Source organism: Chionomys nivalis, chromosome 2, assembly GCF_950005125.1.
Source record: "Chionomys nivalis chromosome 2, mChiNiv1.1, whole genome shotgun sequence".
NCBI lineage: Eukaryota > Metazoa > Chordata > Mammalia > Rodentia > Cricetidae > Chionomys > Chionomys nivalis.
Genome location: NC_080087.1, coordinates 72,511,562 through 72,529,110, shown reverse-complemented (window position 1 = coordinate 72,529,110; position 17,549 = coordinate 72,511,562). Strand labels below are relative to the sequence as shown.

At 42.9% G+C, this 17,549-nt stretch overlaps 1 protein-coding gene across 2 annotated transcripts; it reads right to left on the bottom strand.

Annotated features, from left to right (window-relative positions):
- Nucleotides 1-303: 303 nt before the first annotated feature.
- Nucleotides 304-17,422, bottom strand: Znf583 (zinc finger protein 583). 2 transcript variants are annotated; one of them, XM_057761841.1, is made up of 5 exons: nucleotides 17,264-17,422; nucleotides 14,625-14,700; nucleotides 6,971-7,097; nucleotides 5,890-5,988; nucleotides 304-2,328 (listed from the first exon to the last, which is right to left on the bottom strand). In XM_057761841.1, exons 2-5 carry the CDS (start codon nucleotides 14,631-14,633, stop codon nucleotides 854-856), a joined length of 1,710 nt encoding a protein of 569 aa, XP_057617824.1. In that variant the 5' UTR covers nucleotides 14,634-14,700; nucleotides 17,264-17,422; the 3' UTR covers nucleotides 304-853. The 2 variants fall into 2 exon arrangements, with proteins under 2 accessions (XP_057617824.1, XP_057617825.1); XM_057761842.1 differs by lacking the exons at nucleotides 14,625-14,700; nucleotides 17,264-17,422 and having other exon boundaries at nucleotides 5,890-5,985; nucleotides 6,971-7,109.
- Between the last annotated feature and the right edge of the window lie 127 nt (nucleotides 17,423-17,549).

Sequence of the window (17,549 nt, the reverse complement as noted above, 5' to 3'; positions counted from 1 at the left end):
TTAACATGTTTCCCTCTATCATCTAATGTCAATCCAACTACATATATATGAATATAATAGGGTCTCATGCAGCCCAGGCTGGACTTGAACTTGCTATGTAGCTCAGAATGACCTTGAACTTTTATGCCCGTCTTACGTGGCACTGGGAGTGGACCAGGCCTGTGCCTGCTAAGAAAACACTTTACAAGCCGAGCTGCAGCCTCAATCTCCAACTTCAGTATTTCTAATAAAACCAACGTTATAACGTGCAGGTCTGTGTTTTTGCTTCTTCATGATTAAAATGATCAATTCTTCTTTGTGCATCATTGTATTTTTATTTTAGATTAATATTATTTTATGCTAGGCACTCTAAGAAATTTACATGCATTATTTACTTTTTCCAATAACTTTTGAGGTAGAACCATTATTAGTCCCATATAGAAATAAGACTGAAGGTTACAAAAGACCAAATGCTCTAAAATTAGGGATGGGAAATGGAAGAGCAAGGATTAAAACCTAGATCTATTTTCATTCTGGATGTTTCAAGGGAGGGGGGAACATTGGCATGAAGAATTTAGAAGGTAGTTTGAAAGAAGGTGCTGGGGACAAGGTGGCCTGTTATGTTATTTTAAGGACTGTGTGCTTTTCCCCTATGAACTTTTACATGTCAATAAGTAAGTAACCTTAACTAATGAAGGATAAATAATAAGACCAAAATGTGTTCTTCTAAAGTTTGGATGAAGTGTGAAGACCAACAGAGGCATGGGTGAGTACACTGGAAGGCTATTTCAGTACCCCACACAAATCAGATTAACAAGTAGAAGACAAGAAAGATGAATTATCAAGGGTTCTAATGGGTCGGATTTGGATCATATTATGAGATCAAATCTATAGCTATTGGCAACTGATTGGATGTAGAAGGTGATGGAGAGGAAAGGGACAGGAATGACTCCATAATATGGACCTTCTCATGATGAGCAAGGTGTGCACGTTGCCTGAAGGATTTCCTGCAATCTTTACATTCGTACGGCTTCTCTCCGGTATGAATTCTCTGATGGAGAGTGAGAGAGCCACTATAACTGAAGGCTTTCCCACAAATATTACATTCATAAGGTTTCTCTCCAGTATGGATTCTCTGATGCTGAGCAAGGCCGGCATTTTGGCTAAACGTTTTCCGACATTCCTTACACGTGTAGGGTTTCTCTCCAGTGTGACTTCTCTGGTGCTGAGTGAGTGATGAACTGTTGCTGAAGGCCTTTCTGCATTCGGCACACTCATAGGGCTTCTCTCCAGTGTGAACCCTCTGGTGCTGATCAAGGTAAGCAATCTGGCTAAAAGCTTTCCTACAGACTTTACATTCATAAGGTTTTTCTCCAGTATGGACTCTCTGATGTTGGGAAAGGTGTGCATACTGGCTGAAAGATTTCCTGCATTCTTTACATTCATAGGGCCTCTCTCCAGTATGAATTCTTTGATGTACAATTAGGTATCCACGGTGACTAAAAGCTTTCCCACACACATTACACACATACGGTTTCTCTCCTGTATGGATTCGCTGATGCTGTGCAAGAAACGAACCATTACTAAAGGCTTTCCCACATTCAGTACATTCAAAAGGTCTCTCTCCAGTATGAATTCTTTGATGCTGAGTCAAGTGTGCAATCTGGCTGAAGGCTTTTTTACATTCTTTACACTGGTAAGGTTTCTCTCCTGTATGAACTCTTTGATGCTGAGCAAGATGTGCATTCTGGCTGAAGGCCTTCCTACATTCTTTACACTCAAAAGGCTTCTCCCCAGTATGGATTCTCTTATGCTGAGCTAGGTTTGCGCTCTGGCTGAAGGCCTTCCCACACTCAACACATGCATAGGGCTTCTCTCCAGTATGAATTCTCTGGTGGAGAGTAAGGGATGAACTCTGGTAAAAGACTTTCTCACATTCGTTACACTTAAGAACTTTCCTTTCTACAAGTGCCTTCTTAGGTTTCACCTCAACAGACTTTTTTCGGTAGCTTCTCTTTTGTGGCTCACACTGATGTGTTTTTTCTTTGGTAGAGAAACTTTGTGGTATATCTAGTATTGCATCCTGATGGAATATTTGCCAAGATGGGTTACACCCATTACTTTGATCTTCAGGGACTTCTTTATGAACGATGAGCGATTGGTCAGAATGCACCTTCCGACCTCCCAACCCATTCTTAAACCGGTGTACGCTTCCATGGTCTTCTTTCCAATTGGGACAGGCAAGGCTATATCTAAGATGGCTTCTTTCCTTTGGTAGGACTTTGGCTGATTCTTCATAAATATCTTGCTTTGATGAAAATTCAATGCCTTTGAATATATAATCCCAATCTAAAGGAAACCAAGAAAACAGATGTTTTAAAATCCATTCATTATAAGAAAAGAAAGTGCTCAGAGAAAGTAAAATACTAAAAAAAAAATTAAAGAATTTAACATTTCTTAATGCATCTTAAAAACTAAATTAAGAAAGGTGATTAAGCTGGGCACAGTGGAACACAACATTAATTTCAGTACTTGGGAGAATGAGGTAGGAAGTTGGTTCTCTGAGTTCGAGGCCAGTCTGGTCTACACAGTGAGTTTCAGGACAGCTAGAGCTACTCTATGGCGAATTTTTACCTTCCAGGAAAGGTGCTTGTGAAAACAATTTTCTTTGTAATACGTTCTAACCAAATATAAATTCTCAGTTATTGCTGAAGTCACAGTGTCATCATGAAAACGTCATTTCTTGTCAAACTGCTTACTTTTATTAACTTAGTAAGGCTTTAATTTGGCATCTCCTTATTAGTCCCAGATAAGATTACCTCTTGGGAGGCAGGGGCAGAGGCAGATGGATCTTTGTGAGTTCAAGGCCAGCCTGGTCTCCTGGTCTACAGAGAAAGTTCCAGGACAGCCAGGGCTACACAGAAAAACATTGTCTCAAAAAAAAAAAAAAAAAAAAAAAAAAGGACAAAGAAACCCTGTCTGAAAAACAAGAGTGCTAGTAAGACGGCTCAGGGCATAAAGGCACCTGCCATTCCACCTGATGACCTAAAGCTGACGTCCAGAACCCACACTGAAGGAGGAAAGAACCGACTCCTGAACTTGGTTCTTTGACATCCATACACATGCACACATGTATACACACAAAGCAAATAAAATAATTTTAAAAATCTAGAAAAATTATAAGAGGAAAAATTGTCAAAATCAGATCTAAAAGGAGTTAATCATCATGTTCTATAGAACTAAAAAGATAGTTTTATAAAGTAAATTATGTTAATCAACTGTACAGTTCATTTGAAATCATGATCTCTTGGAAGATAACGCTTTACCAAAGATGAAGCAAGAAGAATGAAATCACCCAAATCCTTCTATATTCATTGCCTCTGTTCCCTACACATGTCTTCTCTAGTGAATCCCACCAAAGATTTAAGGGGAAAAGAGTACCATTCTTGGAAACCTTTCTGGAAAGCAGAAGCTGACAAAGACTCCTGTTTTCAGAAGTCCATTATTATCTTGATAATGAAGCCAGATAAAGAAATTACAGGCAATCCGCAGGCCAATGGAGTGTCTAAACACAAATGCAAAATGCTGACCCAAACCATATCAAATCAAACTAATAAAATATGGGAAGCATAATTTTGACCAAAAATAAATCCAAGGAATGCAAGGTTAGTTGAATATTGAAAAATCACCAGTGCTGTTCACTATGTTAATGGTAATATATTATCTCAACGGCTGTAGAATGAGTATTTTTAATTATAAAATTTTTAGCAAGAAAGGGATCTATCTGATCTCTCTCAATTGATATGTAAACATAATCCCAAACAAAGCTCCTTGAGTAGAAATTCTCAATTTTATTCTAAAATTGATATGAACTGTAAAGGTTCTGAAATAGTAAAAGTCAATTTTATAAAAGGTACTACATGGTGTCAAAGCTTAGTATAAAGGAACCTGTGTCAAAACTCAAATTGTTTGATTTATATGGATGCAGTTTACCATCTATAAATATATCCTAAGATCAATGCTATGTGAGCTGGGCAGTGGCAGCATATGCCTTTAATTCCAGCACTTAGGAGGCAGAGGCAGGCAGATCTCTGTGAGTTCAAGTCCAGCTTTGTCTATAAAGAGAAATCCTGTCTCAAAATACCCCCATTTTAAAAAATATAATACAACCACTATATGATCAAATACAATAAAACAATGTGAACAAAATGTAATGTGATGTGGGATTTCCCCTCTGTATGTTGTGAATATCATTGGTTAATAAAGGAACTGCTTTGGGCCTATAGTAAGCTATAGGGGAACAGAGCTAGGTGTGGAAAACTAAACTGAATGCTGGGAAAAAGGTGGAGTAATCAGAGAAAAGCCATGGAACTTTGCTGGTAGGCCATGACGTCGTGGTGATACACAGATTAATGGAGATGGGTTAAGTTAAGATATAAGGGTTAGACAATAAGAAGTTAGAGCTAATGGGCCAAGCAGTGATTTAATTCATACAGTTTCCATGTGATTATTTTGGTTTTGGCAGCTGGGACGAACAAGCGGCCTTCCCTCAACAGTAATGGAACAAGAAAATTATCCTTCAAACAACTCAAATGAAAGGGAAGTTTAAAACTATAGGAGAGAATAGTAACAAAAATCATGAACTATCAGAATCTACAGGAAACAGCTGAAGATACCCAGAGAAAATCTCAGAGCCCTTGACAATTTATCACCAATAAGAGAGACTGAGAGCAGCAGGCTAAGCTGCCCTAGCAGCATTATCGAGAATACAATAAATGGGAAAATCAGGAGGAAAGAAAAAGCCAAAACCAAGAATTGAAAAAGAATAGTAGGGGGCTGGAGAGCTGGCTCAGCAGTTAAGAACACTGGCTGCTCTTCCAGAGGACCCAGGTTCAATTCCTAGCACCCACATGGCAGCTCACAACTGTCTGGAACTCCAGTTCCAGGAGCTGTGATGCCAATACACTTAAAATAAAATAAATATTAAAAAAAGGAAGAAAAAGAGAATAGTAATACAAAATAAATGCACACGCTGGATCTTGAAAAATACAACTGATTTATGAATAGCAACCTAATACATTACTTAAAATAGCAAACTATTATAGATATAAAAGAATGAGTTATGAGATTGCTTTGCTCAGGTTCAGGGAAACACAACTGATAATGTAAATGAGAAGGATAACTACTAGGGCAATACACAACACGTAATGAACCTATAGAGACGTTTAACTACAGAGGATGTCAAGAAAACTGTCAATACTGCAGCCCTTTAATACAGTTCCTCATGTGGTGAACCACAATCATAGCACTATTTTCATTGCTACTTCATAGCTGTAATTCTGCTACTGTTATGAATCATAATGTAAATATCTGTGTTTTCTGATGGTTTTAGGCAACCCCGGTGAAAGGATTGTTCAACTCCCCCAAATGGGTAGTGACACACAGGTTGAGAAACACTGTGTTAGATTAAAACAAACAAACAAACAAACAAAACCACTGTGTCCTTGACCACAGCTAGGAAGTAAACATTCCCAGGTACCTTTCCAAAGCAGCTACTGTCCTCCCTACGATACAAAAATCACTTGTGGTGGGAATGGCTAACAGGAAGTCTCACTCAGAGAGGCCATCTGCCTGGAGCCCTGTGTCCATCAAAAGCTCCTGGTTCCCGGGCTTCCCCTGTCGGTGTGAGCATCTGAGCGGATGCTCCAACGTCTCTCTGCAGCTTGCTGTTTGTTCTTCTACTGCTGCAGGCTGTGTACCTAATAAACTCATGCACTCAAAACCAGCTCGGAATGATAGACCGTCTTCTGCAAGGACCACATGCTTTAAAGAAACCTATTCCAGAAGCGCCAACAGTGAGCTGGGCCTTCGCCAACATCTGAGGTTGTCCAGCAAGGGGCTCCCACTCACCAGGGCAGGCATCTCTCGCTCCTTCCTTCTGCACTATGCAAGGGTCCTTTCCTTGTTCCAGTAATGAGATCACAGCTGGCTTGTAAACAGGAATTCCTGCTTCCAAGAAACAGAAGAGGAATTAGTCACTCTCGGAGTTCAAGTCCCCTCCTCATCAGGAAGGGGGGGATATTACAGGTGGGAGCTAGGGGAGACAGGAAATATTCTTTAGAATGAGCGACACAAAGGGACAGTCTAAAAAAGCTACCAATTCTGTAAAATGTAACTTATAAAACACAATTCTCTTTGAACTTTTGGAGTGGGTTTGCTAGTTTGCCCAGGCTGTTTCCCCAGGCAGTCCTCCTTCCCCAGCAGGTGGCTCTTCCTGGTTGTCAACCTGACTACACCTGGAATTACCTAAACCCTAGTGGCTGGGTACACCCGAGAGTTTTTTTTTTTATTAATTAGGGCATCTGAGGTGGGAAGGTCTGCCTTTAACCCGGGCCACACCTGCTAACAGGAAGAAGAAAACTTGCTCTCTTTGCCTGCTTGTTCACTGACATTAGAGCTTACTGTGGGATTCTGGTGAATACTGAAGACCAGCTGAGACATCCAGGCTTGTGGACGGAACTACAGTGTATATAAGTATATATACTATATGTGTACACACACACACACACACACATTCATCCTATCAGTTCTGTTCCTCTAGAGAACCCTGACTAATACACCAGTCCTCTGGATCTGGAACTACAGGTATATGCCACTCCATGGGCTTAAAAAAGAGAAACTGGGCCAATAAAATGGCTCAGTGGGGAAAGAACTTGCTGTGTAAACTTTATATCCTGAGTTCCATCCATGGAACCCTGAAAAGTGGGACGGAGAGAACTGATGTCACAGAGTTGTCCTCTGACCTCCACACGCACACTGTGGCATGTGCACACAACTCCCTAACATACACATGCGAGAGAGAGAGAGAGGTAATTTTAATTTTTTTTTAATAAAAAGGAGAAATTTATTAAAGCAACTCGGGGGTATCCCAAAGACATTTCACGAAGCACAGCCCATGTGTAGAGTTGTAATTCTCCAGAGACATCCTTACCCAGCGACACTAGGATCCTATAGTTCTCCAACGTCACCTTCCTGTACAAGTCTCTCTGAGCATCATTCAGCCATTCCCATTCCTCTTGAGTGAAATTTACAGCTACATCTCTAAACGTCACCAAATCCTGAAATGACATAAACATATTCTGGTTCAATCCTTACATGGACCTCGATTAGATAGTTAAAGCTGGCATGGCAGCACATTCCCGCAATCCCAGCATTCAGGAGGCAAATGTTGGGTGTTCTGAGTTCCAGGGCAGCCTGGGCATTGTGAGACCCCATCTCAAACCAACCAAACAACAAACGGCAAAACAATACAGAACAGAAAAGAGTTAGCACTAGCTAAACTGTCTATGCTTTGGGTTTTATGTGGCTCAGGCTGTCTCAAACTCACAACCCTCTGTCTCAGCTTCCCAAGTGCTAAGATTCTCCCCTCCCCTCCCCTCCCCCCTCTCTCTTTCTCTCTCTCTTTGGGTTTTATGTGGCTCAGGCTGTCTCAAACTCACAACCCTCTGTTTCAGCTTCCCAAGTGTTAAGATTCTTCTCTCTCTCTCTCTCTCTCTCTCTCTCTCTCTCTCTCTCCTCCCTCCCTCCCTCCCTCCCTCCCTCCCTCCCTCCCTCCCTCCCTCCCTCTCTTTCTCTCTCATAGACAGGGTACAGCTACACAACACAAGCTGGCCTTAAACTTTTGGCCCCTTTGCCTTAGTCTCCCAGGTGCTGGACCTACAGGTATGGCCACCGTAAAACCTTCAGGCACAAGTGGCTGGCTCCCACCCCCCGACGACTCTAAGTGTCACAACTTCAGTTCCCAGCCCCTGGAGATGCAGGTGGCCAAGCTCTGCCCCGTGGAAAAAAAGTCCAAGATCAGGTTAAATACTCCCATCAATCCCTGAGCTTGCCCCGAGATCAAGCCACAAAATGCCAACAATCACAGGCCACCCTGTAAAGCTCTGCCCCTAAGAAACCCTTCATGAAGCCTGCCTCCTGTTCAGTTGCTGCTTCTCTCCTGAGCAGAGGTGGCCACCCTCTTCTGTCTTTCCCAATAGATCTCTTGTGTGAGGTTTGCTGTGTGGTGTGACTTTGTGGTTTTCCTTGGCTCCCAACTGCTGGGGTACCTTTCCCTTCAGAGCTATAACAGAGCCCCCATCTTACGTTCTAAAAACTGCACGTCAAATGATTGCCATGCTTGGTTTCGGTGTTCTCTTATGGGAAGTGCATAACTTCTGAGAAGCTCTTGTTGGAGTAACACCAAAATCAATACAGTGTACAGCACACAGCTGACTCATACTAAATGCCAAAGAACTTCTCCATTTGGAGAAAATGGGATACATGGGGCAGGAAAAAAGAGTGTTATGTAAAAAGTAGTGGATTTGTATTACCTTAGAAAGTTAAGAATTTATAAAAATGATGTATAATTAATTAGATGCATCAAATAAGGCAGAAGAAGAAATAAAGTTGTGAACAAAGAACAGATGAAATAAAAGAAAAACAAGGTGAATGCTAGGCTTACACAATTGTCTGTAAGGAACAACACTGAGGGAAATGTACTAATAAAAAGGCTTTATTTTCATATTCTCTTTACAACAAGAATTTTTTTTTTTTTTTTTTTTTTTTGGTTTTTCGAGACAGGGTTTCTCTGTGGTTTTGGAGCCTGTCCTGGAACTAGCTCTTGTAGACCAGGCTGGTCTCGAACTCACAGAGATCCGCCTGTCTCTGCCTCCCGAGTGCTGGGATTAAAGGCGTGCGCCACCACCGCCCGGCAACAAGAATACTTTAAAATGTAATCTTTATTGACAATAATTATTTTTGAGAGCCTATTTATGTGTTTTATTTGTGTGCATGAGTGTTTTGCCTACATGTATGTCTGTTTACTGTGTGTGTGCCTGAAGTCCATGGAGACCAGAAAAAGGCATCAGATCCCCTGAGACTGGCATTAAGGATGACTGTGGGTGCTGGGAACCAAATTCAGGTCTTTTAAATGTACAGCCAGTAGTTCTCTCTCTCTCTCTCTCTCTCTCTCTCTCTCTCTCTCTCTCTCTCTCTCTCTCTCACACACACACACACACACACACACAGTTATGTTCCTCTAGACCAGTGGATCTCAACTTTCCTAATGCTGCAACCCTTTAATACAGTTCCTCATGTTGTGGGGACCCCCAAACAAAAACTATTTTTGTTTCTACTTCATAACTGTAATTTTGCTCCTGAATCATAACATGTAGCTATCTGATATGCAGAATATCTAATATGGGACCCATGTGAAAGGGTTGTTTGACCCCCAGAGGGGTTGCAACCCACAAGTTGAGAACTACTGCTCTAAAGAACCCTGACAAAAATAACGTAAGGGGAAAGAATCTATTTCAGCTCACAGCTGACGATTACAGTCCACCACTGCAGAGGAAGTAACAGTGGCAGGAACATGAGACACCTACTCACACTGCATCCACAGTAAAGAAACGTGATAGCAGGGTGGGGCAGCGCACACTTTAACCCCAGCACTCCAGAGGCAGAGGCCAGCAGATCTTTGAGCTAGAGGCCAGCCTGGTCTACAAAGTGAGTTCCAGGACAGTCAGGGCTACACAGAGAAACCCTGTGTTGACAAACAAACAAACAAACAATGCCCCCCACAGGTTCGAATATTTGAATCTTAGTCATCAGGGAGTAGCACTACTTGAGAAGGATTAGGAGGTATGGCCTTGTTGGAGGAAGTGTGTCACTGGGGGAGGGTTTTGAATTTTCAAAAGTCCACCCAGGCCCAGTGGCTCCCTTCTCAATGTCTCCAGTCCTGTGTCTGTCTGTGTGCCATCATGCTCCCGACCTTGATGTTACCTCTGAACCATAAGACAGCCCACAATTAAATGCTTTCTTTTGTAAGAATTGTGATGACCATGATGTCTCGTCACAGCAATAGAACAGTGTTTAAGACACTTAAGGATGTTCAGGCTGTTCTCTGTACATATAAAATCCAGGACCATCTTCTGGGACTAAATACTGTTTCCTGTAATGGATAGGTCTTCCTTATATCAATTAACGTAAGATAAGCCCATCTTCCAGATGATTCTGACAGTTAACACTAACCATCTGTGGCGGTCTGAATGAAAATGTCCCTGCTCCCCTCCATAGGCTCACATGCTTGCATGCCTGGCCTCCAGGTACAGGAACTGCTTAGAAATGAGTAGGAGGTGGCCTTGTTGGAGGAGGTGTGTCACTAGGGGTGGGCTATGGATATGTTTTATTACCATTGGTTAATAAAGAAGCTGTTTCGGCCAATGTCTTAGTAGAATAAAGCCAGGCAGGAAATCTGGATAGAGATATATAGGGAGGGTAGGCAGAGAGTCAAACAGATGCCATGTAGCCACAGCCTCATGGTGATATACAGATTAATAGAAATGGGTTAATTTAAGATGTAAGAGGAAGATGACTAAGATATTAGCTAAAACAGCTTTATTCATCAACCAATAAAGCAACACACATACAGAAGGATATGCCACATCACACACCATGCCCAATCTCTCTCTCTGCTGCCTGGGATCAGGATGTAAAGTTCTCAACTACTATGCGAGTGCCACGCCTGTCTGCGTCCCACGATGGTGATTATGGACTACCACTCTAAAACTGCAGTCACAGCCCCAGTAAATGCTTTCTTTTACAGACTGAGCTAGGTCATGGTGTCTCCTCACAGCAACAGAACACTAATTGAGACGGTCATGGTATCTCATCACAGCAACAGATTAGTAACCAAGACACCCTCGCTACTGGAAATGGACTCTGGGCATGCCTGTGGGAGATTATTTTGACTGTGTTACTTGAGGTGAGAAAACTGAGTGCACTCGAGTCTTTGAAGGCCGAGCAAAGGAGATCACCAACTGCTTTCATTGTTTTCTGCCCCTGACTGTGTATGCAGTATGATCAGCTGCTTCAAGCTCCCACATCTTGACTTCCCTATCATGATGGAATGCACCACGAACTGTGAACCAGAATAAACCCTCCCTTCAAATCTGCATTTGTCAAAGCATTTTCCCATAGCAATGGGAAAAGAAACTAAGGCCCCAGTTACGGTGCTGACTTATGTTTCGGTCATTAAATGGTTAAATGGGAGCTGAAGAGATGGTTCAGTGGTTAAGGGCACTTTCTGTTCACAGCACGGTTTCCGGCAACCACATGATGGCTCACAACTGTCTGCAACTCCACTTCTAGGAAGTTGGATGCCCTCTTCTGGCCTCTGCCAGCACCAGGCACACACGTGTTACATATAAATACATAGAGACAAAACACACATACACATACAATAAATTTTAAAAAAAATCATTAAATGAATTTTGCCTTGGGATTAGAACAGAATTTTTAAATTTTATAAAAAGACCCTAAACATACTTCTGTCATTTTGTACCATATATTTAAACAAAGCAGCATTCTCAGTGTTGCCAATTATAAAAAAACTGAATAACTCTGTTTAATATCCTGCAGAAACAAATATTCAGTCAAGATTTAGTTATTTATGTAAAAATAAACAGGTACATGAATCTCATTAGTATTTAAATTTACTTTCATCTTCAATAAATGGTAAAATCATATGTATACCAATAATTTAAAAATAATTTTTCATAATTTATCATTAATCAATGCTTGATTTGTCTGACTATTTTTATATACCTATATGCCAGGGTTATTTGGGAACTTCTTGGGCATGGGGTCATTGATTCACTGTGATAAAGGCATCTGCTGCCAAGTCTGACCACCTGAGTTTGTGACCCAGGACCTACATGCCGGAATGAGAGAACTGACTCCCACACGTTGTGCTCTAACCACATTCATGGACTAGCACGAGCGTACATACAGAAATACAATGTTTTATGAGATAGGGTTTCTCCGTGTAGCCCTGGCTGTCCTGAGACTCACTCTGTACACAAGGCTGACCTCGAACTCAGAGATTCACCTATTTCTGCCTCCCAAATGTTAGGATTAAAAGTGTGCACCACCACTGAAATATAAGTTTTAAAATTTTAATTTAGGGGCTGGAGAGGTGGCTCAGCAGTTAAGAGTACTGGCTACTCTTCCAGAGATCCTGAATTCAATTCCTAACAATCACATGGTGGCTCACAACCATCTATAATGGGATCTGATGCCCTCTTCTGGCCTGCAGGCATACATGCAATCAGATCACTCATACTAGAAAAGAAAAAAAAAAAAACCAAAAATTTTAAAAAATTAATTTAATATTTCTCAGGTAAAAGAGGGCCATTAATGGAAAAAAATTTAAATTCTGCTTTAGACAATTTCAGTCTGGCTTACCTTTCTATTCTCTGTATTTTATTTAGCAATGTGTTTAAAATGATTTCCATATTTAAGCTATAGAACCCCTAATTGTAAGGAAAAAGGCTTTTCCTAAATAAATAATCCTTCAGGTGTAATATACCCCAACATATTAACATATAATTAAGCCAGCAGACACCAAATCCACGAAAACACAATGTCTATTTTTATTTACCATAGCACTTCGTAGAATCTTTAATAACTACATGTTTAGTAAATGGGGGAATAAATTTCATTCTTGTACAGTTTGCATATTTGAATTTGTTTCTGGGTATTATATATGGACGCACCTTTAAATGTGTTTTCCTTTGGCTCTATTTTATACTACTACTTCAGTTATTGTAGAAAATACTTTTGTAATGTTTTAAAGATACAGGTGCAATGGACTGGAGAGATGGCTCAGTGGGTAAGACCACCACCTGCTCTTGCAGAGGAAACAGGTTCAGTTCCCGGCACCCAAATGGCCCCTCACAACCATCTGTAACACTAGTTCCAGGGGATCCAGTGCCTTCTTCTGGACTCCTCTGGCACTATATTCATGTATAGCATAGACATACATGCAAATAAGCACCCGTGACCATAAGATAATAATAAATAGTTAAAAATACAGACTTGCAGGGCGGTGGTGGTGCATGACTTTAATCCCAGCACTCAAGAGACAGAAGCAGGTGAATCTCCGTGAGTTCGAGGCCAGTCTGGTCTACGGAGCAAGCAAGTTCCAGGACAGGCTCCAAAGCTACACAGAGAAACCCTGTCTCGAAAAACAAACAAACAAACAAACAAACAAAAAGGAAGAAGAATACAGACTCAACTGCTTCCTGTCCTACCTCCTCCCCCAACAAATGTCTTTGTAGCCTGTGCTGGTAGCACATGCCTGTAATCCCAGTATATAAGAGGAGGCTGGAGGATTGGGAATTCAAGATCATAGCTGCAGAGGAGCTGAGGGCCGGCTTGGGCTACATGAGGCACTGTCACAATTTATTTTCCTTAGTAACTTTACTAGTTAATGAACTGGATTACCTAGTGTATCAGCTGTGGGCTGCTGCCAAATCCACATCCCTAAAGGTTCGACTCTTCTCATAAAATTGTCCTGTCGAGGCTCACAAGGACTCACACAAACCCTACCTTAGCAGAGTCACACTTTAATAATCAAGATTTGATACATCCGAGTACTCAAAATCATCTTGAATATGAGTTTTTGCCAAATGTCCTAACTACGAGCACCCCAAAGTCCTCTGACTTCCTTTCACACCCAAGACTGTAGAAAAAAGCTCATCGCTGCCAATCACAGCTCAACACATCACCACCTCCAATAGCCATAAACAGACTGTTCAGATCCCACCTGTGGTGGTTTAAAAGAAAATGGCCCCCAAAGGGAGTGGCACTATTAGGAGGTGCGGCTTTGGTAGAGTAGGTGTGGCCTTGTTGGAGGAAGTGTGTCACTGTGGGGGGGAGGGGCCTTTGAGGTTTCTTCTGCTCAAGTTTCACTCAGTGTAACATTCAGTCCATTTCCTGTTGCCTGCAAAATGTAGAATTCTCAGCTCCCTCTCCAGCACCATGTCCCACCACGATGATAATGGACTAAAACTCTGAACTGTAAGCCACCCAATTAAATGCTTTCCTTTATAAGAGTGCCATGGTTATGGTTTCTCTTTACAGCAATAGAAACCCTGACTAAGACTTTACCCAAGAGCATATTTTTGCCTCATTTAGCGTTTCTACGACACTGAAGCCATAAGTGAGGTGGAACGAGTCCTTGACTAAAGACACAAACGGTGGCTGGGAGATAAGGGACGCTCTCAGACTTCAGGGGACTTTCTTCTGTGTTGCAATGGAGGACAAGACCATGTCACTATATAAAAGAGATTTTGTCGGGCTGCTGAATTTCAGAAGTCAAAATGTTTCTTTTGCTTGACTGAAAAGGTGGCATTTCAGGGAATAAGAAATGCTTCTTGGGGGCTGGAGAGATGGCTCAGAGGTTAAGAGCATTGCCTGCTCTTCCAAAGGTCCTGAGTTCAATTCTCAGCAACCACATGGTGGCTCACAACCATCTGTAAAGAGAACTGGTGCCCTCTTCTGGTGTATAGGCACACATGCAGGCAGAACACTGTATACATAATAAATAAATATATATTTTTTAAAAAAAGAAATGCTTCCTGCTGGGCGGTGGTGGCGCACGCCTTTAATCCTAGCACTTGGGAGGCAGAGGTAGGCGGATCTCTGTGAGTTCGAGGCCAGCCTGGCCTACAAGAGCTAGTTCCAGGACAGGCTCTAATGCTACAGAGAAACCCTATCTTGAAAAACGAAAAAGAAAAAAAAAAAAAAGAAATGCTTCTTACCTTGGACATGGCGTTAAAACTTCAAGAATGTGTGACTGTGCTTCTAGGATGGGGGCAATATCCTGAGAAAGCAGAGCTGGACAGAAAAAAGAAACCATGATTTCCAGGTGCACCCTGTGACCCCAGCATCACTAGCCTAGAAGCCTTCCATTCCTTTTCTTCTTCTTTCTCTCATCACACATGTACATTTGAGATATCATTAGATTTATGCTTTTTTTCTCTCCCCCTCCTTCTCTCTCTCCGTTCCTTTCTCATAAACTCCCTGTTTAAAAAAATTACAATTATTTTTCCCTAAGTACTTTATAGCTCTGGAATTCAACATATATTTTGTGTAAGTTATCTTTTACTTACAATTATAAATAGTAAAAGCAAATACAGAATGGCATTATCAAATCTTCCACCATTTTAACACACAAAGGATTTTCGTTATTGAAGATGCCCAAGGCAACTATTGAGCAAATAACTGAGCTAAACTGGAGACTAGACTTGAATTAATAGTGTACAGATGATGTTAACAGGAAGATTGTCCCTACCCTTTCTACAAGGATGCAAAACAAACTACGAGATGAAGCTTCTTTACACAGTGGGCATCAGAGGGACTCTGTGACCTGGATGACACCACTAACGAACTGCTCCTGAGAGCAACTTCTTCAGGAAGGGAAGGGAGGGGACGTTTAGTCAGCCATCATTGGAATCACAGTGTTTTTAAAATCTAAACTTCACTGCCTTAAAGAATAATGAATCATTTAAGAGTGCTGGAGAGATGGCTTGGTTAAGAGCATTGGCTGCTCTTCCAGAGGACTGAGGTTCAATTCCCAGCACACATAAGGCAGCTCACAGTTGTCTGTGAGTCCAGTTCCAATAGTTCTAAATCCTTCCCACAGACACACATGCAGGCCAAATACCAATACACACAAAATAAAAATAAGTTATTTTTTAAAAATCTTTGAAAATAAATCATATAACTCAGTGCCAAGAAGTCCTATATCTATATATTTATTAGTTCTATATCTATTAAAATGCTTCATTCAATCACTCAGTACACTGTGTGGGAAATCCTTCTCTATATGTGTTGCTTTTATTAGTTAATGAATAAATCTGTTTCAGTCAGTGGCTTAACAGAATAGAGCTAGGTGGGGAAACTAAAATGAATGCTGGGAGAAAGAAGGCGGAGTCAGGGAGAAGCCATGGAGCCACCAGAGGGGAAAGACACAAGCTGCCAGCTAGAACCTTGCTGGTAGGCCACGAGCCTTGTGGTAAAATATAAAATAATGGAAATGGGTTCATTCTAGATGTAAGAGCTAGCTAGCAATACTCTTAAGCTACTGGCCAAACAGTATTGTAAATAATATAGTTTCAGAGTGAGTATTCCCTGGTCTGGGCAGCCGGGAAGGAACAAGCAGCTTCCCGCCTACAGTACACTACATCTGTCCACACAATCCCATGGTCTCACGGCCCCCCTCATGAGACATCTCATACAGTCACCCCTTTCCAGCACTGTCCACCTCAAACAGCTACCCTGTCTCAGATCAATGACACAGTCTTGTAGACCGTCACCCTGGCACACTGTCATGGCTCCATCACACCTGATAGTAAATGCTTCGCTGCAATAGTGTCACATAGTCCCAAACGCAGCCTCACCCTCACAGGTCTGCTCGGTGGCACAGTCAAACTCAGTTCTCACCATCTGTCACGGGGCCACCATGTCACAAGGCACTGACACAGGTTCTGTCTCACACAGTCCCATTCAGCCGTGCGTACATTCTCAGAGCCTCTCATGGCCTCTTTAGTCACACATTTGCTGTCACACACTGTCACAGGCCCTCTCATACATGGCGGTATGTAGTATGTGGCATTACACACATCGTCACGGCCGCTCACCGTTTCACACACTGTCACAGGCCCTTCAACACTGTGACACGGTCTCATACCGTCACACACCCTGTCATGGCCTCTATCTAGGTCATAGGCAGTATTAGCCTCACAAAGTATCCCAGGCCCTCCCAACACTACGGGCATAGTCATGTACGGTCACACACATGGTCACACACTGTCACAGTGTCTCACAGACTCAGAAACGAAGTGGCTTGGTCTCAACTCTGCCACACATTCTCCCACATGGTCCCTCACGCTGTCACACGCTGTCCCAACTTCTCAGCCCATACAGCCCGCAGTCTCGGCCACAGGCACTCGCACATAGTCGTGTGGTCCGACAGTCACTCGGATGCCCGCCCATATTCTCACACACACCCCACCCCGACAGTCACTCACACTGCCACAGCCTTTTGGTCTTACACAGTGTGAGTTTGTGAGTTGCAGGTCCGCTCATGCAGGCTGCTGTGGTCTCGTACTGCCACACACATGATCACCACCTCAGGCTCACACAATGTGCAGGTTCAGTCACAGGTTCACACTGTCACTCAGGTCCCCCCACACGTCCCCCAGAGCTATCACACAGTGGCACACTCGGTCTCACAGTCGCAGGCGTCCCGGTCCATGGGATGCTGTCTCCTACTGTCGCGTACATTGTCACGCAGTTGCAGGCGTAAAGCCACAGGCCCCTCATACACGGAGGCGTGGTCTTGCACGGTCACGCGGGTCCCGCCACACACTCCCCCACACGGTACCCCGCTGCTCACCGGGCTCCTCCTGCGTCCGCGTCACTCCTCGCTCTGCGCCGAGGCCGATTGGGCCGGGCCCGGGGCTCGATCTCGCGGCGACAACAGAGCTCACAAAGGCGCGGCAGCAGAGCTGCTCCGCGCAGGGGCCTCTGGGAGGTGGAGTCCGGCCCTTGACCTGAGCGGCGCAGGGCATGCTGGGAACGCCCACCAGGGCGCGGCTCTCCGAGGCCAGGAGTCTCTGCAGGACTCTGTCCCTTCAGGTTTTCAAAAGCCGAACTCATTCCGGCTGCGCAGGCGCAGCTTG